The sequence below is a fragment of the Chiloscyllium plagiosum genome, unplaced genomic scaffold (assembly GCF_037043375.1).
Source record: "Chiloscyllium plagiosum isolate Xiang-an unplaced genomic scaffold, Cpla_swu_hap1 HiC_scaffold_7, whole genome shotgun sequence".
NCBI lineage: Eukaryota > Metazoa > Chordata > Chondrichthyes > Orectolobiformes > Hemiscylliidae > Chiloscyllium > Chiloscyllium plagiosum.
In genome coordinates this window covers 11,084,666-11,095,759 of record NW_028270145.1, presented here as the reverse complement: position 1 = coordinate 11,095,759, position 11,094 = coordinate 11,084,666, and the positions used below count along the sequence as shown (strand labels likewise).

Here is an 11,094-nt window from a genome sequence, read left to right as displayed (position 1 = left end):
GAGGGCGATTTAGCGGTTTGGATCAGAGATTGGCTAACTGAAAGAAGACAGAGTGGTGTTTGATAGGAAATATTCATCCTGGAGTTCAGTTACTAGTGGTGTACCGCAAGGATCTGTTTTGGGTCCACTGCTGTTTGTCATTTTTATAAACAACCTGGATGAGAGCATGGAAGGGTGGGTTAGTACATTTGCAGACAACACGAAGGTCAGTACAGTTGTGGCAAATGGAATTTAATGCAGAAAAGTGAGGTGATTCACTTTGGAAGGAGTAACAGGAATGCAGAGTATTGGGCGAATGGTAAGATTCTTGGGTAATGTAAATGAGCAAAGAGATCTCAGTGTCCATGTACATAGATCCCTCAAAGCTACCACCCAGGTTGAAAGGGCTGTTAAGAAGGCATACGGTGTATTAGCTTTTATTAGTAGAGGGATTGAGTTTCAGAACCATGAGGTCATGCTGCAGCTGTACAAACTCTTATGGCCGCACTTGGAGAATTGTGTGCAGTTCTGGTCACCTCATTATAGGAAAAATGTTCAGAAATTTCAAAGGGTTCAGAGATTTACTAGGATGTTGCCTGGTATGGAAGGAAGGTCTTACGAAGAAAGGTTGAGGGACTTGAGGTTGTTTTTGTTACAGAGAAGGAGATTGAGAGATGATTTAATTGAGACATATAACATAATCAGAAGATTATGTTGGGTGGATAGTAAGAGCTTTTTTCTAAGGCTGGTGATGGTTAGCACGAGGGGGCATAGCTTCAAATTGAGGGGTGATAGATATAGGACATAGGTCAGAGGTAGTTTCTTTACTCAGAGTAGTAGGGGCATGGTTCGCACTGCCTGCAACAGTTTAGACTCACCAACTTTATGGGCATTTAAATGGTCATTGGATAGGCATATGGAATAGTCTAGGTTAGGATGGCTTCAGATTGGTTTCATAGGGCGGTGCAACATTGAGGGCCGAAGGGCCTGTACTACACTGTAACATTCTAGTAAATCCGGTCACCAAGAAACAGAAAGTTCCTAAGCCACGAAAAATACTTGATTTGATGGTCAAAAAGCATACTCCTTTAAATGGTAACTCTATTTCATTCTTTCAATGTTCCAATGTATGCCTACCTCTTTAACACCCTTTATTCATCTGGCCCTCTGGAAGTGTGTATGTACCTGCTAATGTACCATTCTTCGGCCTATTACTAATACAAGCAATTTACAGAATGCACACATTATAAAATTTTAGTATTCCCTGATATTATTGGAGGAATTTAGATTTCTGATAATATAAGCAGTGAACTAGGGATAGGGAGGAAAAAGAAGGTAGTTGTCTTTTAAATGAAGATAGTATGATTGGATATTCACCATATTATCATTCCAGCCTCTTATTACTATGTTGCACAACATTTCTGTCTCCAGAAATCATTGTGAATTCCCTCTGCCACATATTTTATGGATTAGTAGTAACAATAGTTCATAGCTGTTCTGCCAAGAAACTAAAAAGAAAAAGAGTAGCTCCTGTAGCCCCTCTATAGAATAATTGGCATTGATCTCACCCTTTGCAATTAAGAACTTGAACACATCTTCCCAGGATTTTGTGTACAAAACATGACAGCTTGCCTACACTCATGCCCTACATAACAATTAATTTACAATAAGTGAGAGGTTATCCACTTTGACAACAAAAACTGGAAAGCAAACTACTACCTGAACAGTGTTAGATCGGGAAAGGGGGAGAAGGTTTAATGACATATGGGTGTCCTTGTATACCAGTTGCTGAAAGTAAGCATGCAATTGAAACAGGTGGTGAAGGCAGTGAATTGTATGTTGGCCTTCATAGCAGAGGATTCAAGTACAAGAGCAGTAATACTTTGTGCATTTGCACAGGGCCTTGGTGAGAACACATCTGCAATACAGTGTGCAGTTTTGATCCATTTAAGATTGCTGCTCTAGAGACAGTACAATGAAAGTTTACCAGACTAATTCCTGGGATGGCAGGAGTGACTTATGAATTTATGTAGCTGCAGGGAAATGCCAATTGAAGACAAATATCTCCTCTAGTGAAACATTTAATAGTATTCTATGGACTGTGTTTGGCTCTCCTTAGCTGACCAATACCACTTGCAGAAATGTATGAGAAAATCATATGCTCTCAGGGAGATGGAAATAGCTTAAAATCAAACAAAATTATCAAGTATTAACTTCACAATTTAAAAAAATCCTACAACTTTCCTAAAATAGAAATGTTGTTTAAAAATGAACAAAAATATTTTTAAATCAATAGCAATGTTTAATATAATGCACAATAAACCAGAGGAACATAATACAGTTGGGATTCAACAATTAGCAATAAAGGATTTTTTTTCATATTATTCCATACTGTTTACAGAATGTTACTCATCATGGATAATACAAATATTTCCAAAAGTGGCAAAATCACTGCAACAAATCAACAGTTACACTTTAATACCTCCAGAAAATGGATGTCATGTTTAAATCAAGATAATTACTGAACAATTTTGATTTTCACAATCTTTAATTTCAAAGGTGCTTCCTCTGTTAGATCAGCAACTTTAAATCACTTACTGTAGTGAGAGAGGTTGGAGTGATAAATCATTTGAGATCTTAAATCACTTGGACTTAAAACAAAAAAGACAAACACAAGGTGGAACTGAAAGCTTTCATTCAGCCCAAAAACTCTTTTTAAACAATTCGTTTGTGGGATGTGGGCATTGCTGGCTAAGCCAGCATTTCTTGTCAATTCCTCATTGCCCTTGAGAAGGTTAAGGAATTACATCTCAAAGTTTCTTATAGATTCCAATCGTGTCAGAACACAGATAAAGCTTTTGAACCTGCCAACAGAAATGAGAAAGAGATTTTGTTTTGGGAGGTTGGGGGCTGGTGATGGTAGAAGATAAGAGACACACACACATCTCAAATAGGGATTATTTCCCTATCTCTCTGGCCTTAAAGCTACATCCACAGTGAGGGGTCAAGCTCCTTGTATGGAAAATGAATTTTCATTCGGGCCAAGTATAAAACTATATTGCATGAATCTCTTTTTAAAAAAAAAACACAATGGTTTTAGGAACAAAAGTGAAATGTATCTTAAACAATCTAATTATAAGACTGTCCCAGTTGACCCAGTTACAAAACTTAATGTAAAACTATTTGAAATACAATAATGGCACTAATGTCTCAAATGTGCATCAAAAGTATCTTGTATTACATCTTTGTGAAATGTGTAGTATAACCGCAATTGAATGACAAAGATCTACAAAAATGTATATTTGAAAGACATGCAATAATAAGAGCTCACATTTGTTTCAATTATAGCAATGAGTATAATCACCCAAACAAATTCTTAATCTTCAACATGTAGTCTGTTTTGAGGAAGCAGGTGCTGGGATGAGACTGTCCAGTTGCTGACGATGTCCAGTTTGATCAAGCCATTCACAGAACTCCTGCTCCACTAGGTTTTGAAACAGCTTGCGTTGTTCTCTGGAAGATAGAAATGCAAATATCAGCAAAATCCTGAAAACATTTTAAGCCTTCAACCAGTACAAATTCACTGACCAGAAATGAAGAATCTGGTCAGTGTCTGCCAGCTGAGCAACTGATCAACAAGAAAATCTCTTTGTTCTATTGTTTTTGCCCACCTGCAAATATGAAGTTTTACGTGAATCAAAATTAAAGTTGTGCTACCGTGTGGCTAGTCTTCAGAGATAAAGCATTTTATTGTTATCTTCCATCATGGAAAGAATAAAAAGTTAAAATATTTTCTCCAATCACTTAAAACAAATTCACACCTGCTTTCTAGTAGGAATGTAATTTGCTTATGCCCTTGAAGTTAATTCAATCTTTATTGTTAAAGTAGGTGGATGTACACTTAACATCCTTCAAACTTAACATACCAGAAACTCAATAGTTTGCCACCTTCACTATCATGTTGGTGCAATGGGGTAGGCATACAAAATTCTATTGTCAGTATCCAAGTCCAAATGGTCCAAAGACCTCCCATTACAAATTTGATTATGCAGTTCCATGCCCTGTTAACACAGCACTTCTTTGGAGCGAAGAACTTATTACAAGAATACAAGTATTTGATGTTTCATATAACTAGAGAGATAAACTATAGAATGGTTACCTGAGAATGATTATTAATTGAAATTAATGGAAGGGCCAGGAAGCTAGAACTAGAACAATGATAACAGCATTCTGAAGCTTGGAAAATTCTATATTTGTCTCATGGCATCAAAAATGCTGAGAGGTGATTTAATTACTTTATAGCTGCTGCCAGTACTGAGAAAAAAAACTCTTCTTGTTTGAGAGATGGATGCTTATATGAAAAGATTAGACAACTGTGCCCTACAGGTTGAGAAACTACAAATTTATCGGAATGTCTATAACTAGCAAAGATATCGTACTATACAACCCTCCTCTATTGGTAATATATACCTATGGTTTAAATCTTAAAATTAATCTTTGTACAGGAGATTTACCAAAAAATGACACTAATGAATCTAGGACCATTCCAAGTAGATGGGCTTTCCAGCCGACGGGTGGTATTTTACCAAAAGGTCCATGATCATTCACCAATTTCACGTAAAATACAGCAGGCTCACTGTACAGCAGTCCCAAGTGGGAAAGCTAACCAACACTCTTGTAGTTTATGACACTGAAGGCAACAGTGAAACCTTTCCTGATCCCAACTGAATCTGGCCTATTCCCTCCAGGTCAAGGGTGAATCTGAAATAGATTTCAATGTGATGTTGCCACAATCGATATTCTGCTCTTTGTCAGAACTGAAAGGGTAATTGTATCACAGGGTGCAGTGAACAAATAACTCCCCTGCATCTACCAAGCTACACTGATTTGGGGGTTTCAGTTCAATATCAATTTGCCGTGAAATAGCTGACCTCAGCTGGAATAACACATTAGATAATACAAGCAGCCTCACTGTCTCTAGGTGGCCAGGGAGGGCAGAAAAACAATGAGGATCCAACTCCTGATTGCCAGTGTGAGCACCAAGTTAGAATATGGGTTAGTTCAGATGACCATAATGGACAAAGATTCTTCAAGATCACTGTCTTAGATTAACATATGCAAAATGGTTGTCTAAGCAACAAATAGATACCTTGCCATATATAAAATCATATCCAGCTAGATTATTGCCTTCCAGAAAGGAGATGGAAGAAACAGCAATCCCAGCATTTTGAGTATATATTTACTAACTTGCTAAGACCGGCCTCCTTAATAGTCTTCTGCCAATTCTGAATCTTCTGCTCTCTCTGTCTTACAGCTTTTTCATATTGTGGTGGTAGTCCTCCAGGGATCTCCATCGTATCCCCCTCTATTTCAAATGGGATCACAAAAGGATGAAATTCTTTGGGGGACAGCAGCTGATAGACGGGCATTTCATTGTTGTCCACACCAATGCATAATGGCTTATTCCAGTAATTGGGGATTGTAGCTATCCCTGTCCTTGCCATGTGATCCTCCAACATTGGATAGTAAGTATGGTATGGAGCAAATGTTAAGCTCATGTTTCCAGACATGATTAGAGGGTTGGTGGGCGTGAGACAGTGAAAAGTGCATGATGATGATGATGAGACTGAAAGTCTATGGCAGATAGCTATTACTTTCACATCATCACAGCTATGGATGTGGATGGTTGTTTGAACAGGACCGAGAACAAAGGTTGTATTTCGGCAATTTTCAATACTGACAGACCTGCAATGAGAAAGCAATATTACATAAGGAAAATATACACACACAAAAATTCTTTATATATATTTACCTCACTTCAAACTTTATTTTCTTCTTCCCTTACTAAAGATCTGAATCCCTGCTTTATTGCACCATTTTTGTCGAGTTTGAGGAGGCAACTCAATCCAAGACCCTTACCAGTGCTGCTGTCTTAAGTAGTCAGTTGAAAGTTATGCGTTCCTGAGAGGAAATGTTTGGACTCCATTATGTGCCTCCATCAGTCAAACAAGGTATCTGTGAGTCACAATAAGGGGAATCACAATGACAGGAGAAAGTGATGATGAAGGGCTTATGCCTGAAACGTCGATTTTCCTGCTCCTTGGATGCTGCCTGACCTGCTGTGCTTTCCCAGCAACACACACTCAACTCGAATCACAACAACAGGCACAGACCTAACTTGTTTGACTTCAAGCTGCAGCATGTTAGTACTTCACGGTGGCCTTGTCCCTTTCTATCGCTATCATCTTGCACTTACCAAACTGACCTCTTGAGCAGTCCCAAATTTAATCACTCTGCTATTTGTGGCAATATCTTCAGTTCCTATAGTTCAAAGCTCAGGAATTTCCTCTCTACCTTATTTCCTCCTGTACAACACTCCTTAAAGCCTCTTTTTGATCAAGCTTTTGGTCATCTGCCCTAAAATATCATGTGTCTCAGTGTCACAATTCATTTTACACTGATCTAGTGAATATGTCAGGATATTTTAATACTTTAAAGACGCAATACAAATATAAATTGTTGCTGTTTAGATAGTCTACTTAAAATTAATAATTCTTGATAACAAAGAAACAGTACAAAGTTCCCTACAGTGAAGTAGTAACAATACTGCCTATAGTATAGTACATGACAGTGATTTTTTTGCAAAATCTATATCATTGAAACCTTACTAAAAATCAAAAAGAAAATCCAGAGTTTCATACTGAAATACACATATATAATATTACAAGCAAAACCATTAATTGTAGGCTTCATTTTTAAATTTAAAACTAATACCAATTCCTCAATATTTTTCTTCTGTAAATGTAAATCTCACCTTAAAGGAGATAAGAGATATATATAGCAGTCATTGCAGCGATGAATTTTAACATGAGCTCCAACCAGTTGATCTGAGCTCTTAGCCAGGGTTTGCTTGTATACTTGTGTCATTACCACCACCTTGTGGCCTTTAGGTGCTGTATAAATATTGCATGCAATCTTTGCCCGTTTTGTCGTACCTTCAACTTAGAAGCAGAGAAAATAGCTCAGTAGTATTGTCTGAATTGTTAAAAGTCTAAATATCAAAAGTCAGTGGCTGGCTGGAGCAAAACCATAAGAGCAAATTCAACAGCACAATCTAAATTACTGATCTAATAATTAAATCCACCATAAATGAGTTGAAACGTAACAGAGAAAACTTGTAAATTTAAACTTGTTTCTGAAATCGTGTGGTTATAATATAGTTATTCCAGCTAATTTGAGCATCAGAACTTTCACTAAAGATTGCACAATTCCAAATCTTAAAATCAATAATATGTTGATTCCAGGTTGATTTAGTTGTCACCACTGAAACAAAAAACGAATGATTATGAACCTGGCAACTCCAATAAATACAGAGACATTTTCTTTGAAATAGAAATTCATCTTATGTTGTGGGCTTCATTCAGAAAGCTTCCAATCTCCAATTTCCCTTGAAATTACTGGTGAACTGCTGCTGTTAAAGGTACTCCCACAGTACTGTTAAGTAGGCATCTACTCAGCAACAATGAAGGAAAGGGAAATTTTATCAAAATCAAAATGGTGAGAGATTTAAAAAGGAACTTCGAATTGGTGGTGTTAAGTACTTGGTACATTTCTCCTTCTAAAAGGTAGGCCACAGGTTTGGGATGTGTTGACTTGTTGCAGTGTGTCATTTCGAGAGGTTGAAAGCCACCTTGTGACCAGGAGGCAGCACCTTCTGTTGAGGCCAGAAAGGCCTTTCGTTGGATGTAGAAATTCAGTCTGCTGGGTCCAGAGTGTGCGCATCAACCAGAGGAGGGCAAGGGTACAAGGAGAAGGCAACTACAGGACAGTTTGAAGAGGATGGATCAAGCTTTGGAGGCGAGAGGAAACTGCAAGAGATGTGCAGGCATCAAGTGAAAGTGGAGAAGGCTAATGAGTGAGTTAGTGAAAAAGTACCCCTGAAAACCAAAAAGTATACCTTGGAAAAAAAACTATTTAAACAATTCCTCTAAAAGCAAACAATATTTTGACCTTTGTAACATGATTGTAAATGAAGGATGAATGGTGCCTTTAGCTTCCTTCTATATTAAGGATTTCTTGTGTATAATTGAGCCCATTAATTCAGATCTTGATGGACAGCTATCTTGTATCAGGGTTTTTATCTGTACCTTTCATAGCTTAGTATAATGCCAAGTGAACCATTTATTCGGTAAGGCAGCTTTCCCTTCAAAGTTAAAAAGAAACTGTAATACCATGCCAATATGTAAGGTAACATAATGTTTGCCAAAACAATTCCAAAATTATTTCCATCTAAACCTAAAATATTATTGTTTTCAACCTGCCTGCTACTCAAACAAATGCTGGTGATATGCATTTGACAGCTTTTGATATTGTTCAACTTATGTTTCATGCTTCAATGACTCAAAGGGCTCGATCTTAATTCAATCCAAATCCATTCACTTAGAGTAACACAGCTAAAATTGGACTTTACCGAATCAAAAAGGCAGATCAAAAATCATTAGCTTAAACTGATAAAATATATTAATTGAGTCAATTTGGTCAACAAAAAACCTATCACCATAAACTGAAGTACTATGAGTGTGAGAAGAAGTGCAGTGCTTAAATGATCAACTTTAGACGGCCCCTGTAATAAAGTCCTTTTCCCCACCGATTGTACAACCGGTCTCTTTTTGAAAGACCAGGAAGGCTGTGCAATGTTTAATATATTGGACAATGGACCATTTGAGAATCACAGATGCTAATTATCATCTTAAATGATATTTCCAATTTTCAGGGATGTTAAAGTATGCTGGTGGGCAGAGGGCAGGAAATGCACCCATTAAGCCAAAAATAGTTCCAAAAAAAAAGTCACTCCCATAAGCTTGCTTATCCTGTCACTAAATTCTTGAGAATGATCTCTTGTTTTCACTTCCTTAGTATGATGGTGTATATTAATGAGAGGGGGCAGGGAGTAAAGAGTTGAAAAATAGAATCCTGGCAGCCCTGAAAAAACAGCAAGTGTTTTCAGGAACCTGTAGCAAAACTCTTGTGGTATTTTTTGAATGCAGCAGCTATTTTTATGGTGAGAAGCAATATGAATTGCTACATGAGCTTCAGGAAAAAGAACAGAATCCATACTTACTATCTAGCTCCCAAATGCCAACACCAATCCCATACGCAAAACAGTTCCTAGTCATAAATATTTTTGATGTCGTGGACTACTTGAAATTCAAATTACAATGAGTTCTACAGCTTTTACTTTCAAGATGTAGTTAAATTACCTTGCTGTGCCCACGCCAGTTTCTTTCCTTTTCGGAAGCAGACTGCAGTACCAAATGGATTTGGTCCTAGCACACTTCTCAACCAGCTCTGTAGTTTACGGAAACAGAACATCTTGGAGAGTCTGGAGTAGCCAGATGTGGCTAGAACCGGTTGCCAGAGAGCCAGTTCGTGCACAGGATAAACTACTTCATTCTGACCAACACTTCCTTCAATGAGAAAGTTCAATGCTTTCACTGCTTCTACAGATATCATACTGTCATGGGTTGTGTTGTTTGAAGCAGTGAGTTGTTCAGGGTCCAGTAGAAGCTCCAGCAACTCTGACAAGTGGTTCAGAACAAATACCAGATGGTTGTGGTCATCCATATTCTGGATTGTACAAAGACAAAATGTCAATTTTCAGTAATTTATTATGAAACATTGAGTACTGAAATATTTATGCAACATAAATAAACAAGTAAAACATTTTAGTAAAAAACTAGCAATAGAAATTATCACTGGTTATAGCTGAAAAACATTTCATTTGTTAAATTATAATCAAGTAATTTGGTGCAGATCAATTTATATTGGAACTTTAAAAAAGCTGTAAAGATCGATAGATCTAACTCAAAGAAAATTAGGATTATTTTTAGACCAATTACCATACTGAGTAGAATAAATTGAGTAACAGGCCAGTGGCACCAGACATGAAAGTACTTTTCTGACTTTAGGTAACATTGAAAAATTCTAATATCTATTTCCAAGGAGAGATATTTTCCACCTCAATGACTAGAAAAAAAACAATTCAAATGTATTATGTTGATGTACACCCAGTGAGTGTTTCATTAGACATGACATTATGTGCCAAAATTAGGGATCATATTGTGAGGGTGGAATAGAAACTAAAATTGGCCATAAGACAGAAAGCAAGGGTACTTGTAAATATGCAGATTTTCTAATCAAATGCTATCATAAGTAGAGTGGTCAAGAAGTCTTGTTATATCCTGTTTTTGCTTCTATTAACTACTCATTAGTAATCTGAATGAGAACATTGGGCACTCAATTATAAACACAAACAGAAATTGATAGAAAAACTCAGTGGGTCTGGCAACATCTGTAAAGCAGAGTTAACGTTTTGGTCCAATGACTCTTCTTCAGAACACAATAACTGCCAAAAATAATTATACCAAATTATACAGAAAATCAAGAAAAAAGATAAGAAAAATTTGAAAAGCCTGGAGATATATTTTTGTAAACAGCTTCCAATATAAGCTAATAACTTCATATTTGGTTAAGTGCACTTAATTGGGAGCATAGAACATAATGCGGGTGGGTATTGTTTAAAATGAGAGTGAAAACTATGACAGTAATCACTCTGCTCCAACAAATCTTCTCAGGCAAACATTCTTGGTTTGGCTTGGCTGAGTCTCTCATTTATTTATCTGTCGGAAAATAGAGATGATAACATTGGGGCATTGAGGTAAAAACAATGACTGCAGATGCTGGAATACAGATTCTGGATTAGAGTGGTGCTGGAAAAGAACAGCAGTTCAGACAGCATCTCTTGCTCCACTGGGGCATTGATAATGGACTAGTAATCCAGATACTAAGGTAATGTTCTGTGGAGCCATGTGCAAAAGGTGGTGCAATTCAAAAAACACAGAATTAAAAATCTACTGATAGTAATTGTCAATTGTCATAAAAACTCATCTAACTAAAGATCATTTGGGAATGATTAAGAAGTCTGGCCTACATGTGACTCTACACCCACAGCAATGTGGTTAACTCTTAAATGGCCTGTGAAATAGTCAAACAAACCACTTAAAAGAAACCACAATGAGGTCACTTAAAATGTCTCAAAAAGGAATGAAACCAGAC

At 37.0% G+C, this 11,094-nt stretch overlaps 1 protein-coding gene across 4 annotated transcripts in view; it reads right to left on the bottom strand.

Moving 5' to 3' along the window:
• Nucleotides 1-2,266: 2,266 nt before the first annotated feature.
• tbccd1 (TBCC domain containing 1) overlaps nucleotides 2,267-11,094 on the bottom strand; it is a 77,127-nt gene continuing 68,299 nt past the window's right edge. For 2 of the 4 annotated variants that reach the window (XM_043692978.2, XM_043692979.2), the window contains 4 exons: nucleotides 9,240-9,606; nucleotides 6,794-6,980; nucleotides 5,227-5,724; nucleotides 2,267-3,492 (listed from right to left, as the gene is read on the bottom strand). In XM_043692978.2, the coding sequence (XP_043548913.1) occupies nucleotides 3,363-3,492; nucleotides 5,227-5,724; nucleotides 6,794-6,980; nucleotides 9,240-9,606 (1,182 nt within the window). In that variant the 3' untranslated portion in view covers nucleotides 2,267-3,362. The remainder of the gene's footprint in view (nucleotides 3,493-5,226; nucleotides 5,725-6,793; nucleotides 6,981-9,239; nucleotides 9,607-11,094) is intronic. The other 2 variants (XM_087988704.1, XM_087988705.1) reach the window with 2 other exon arrangements.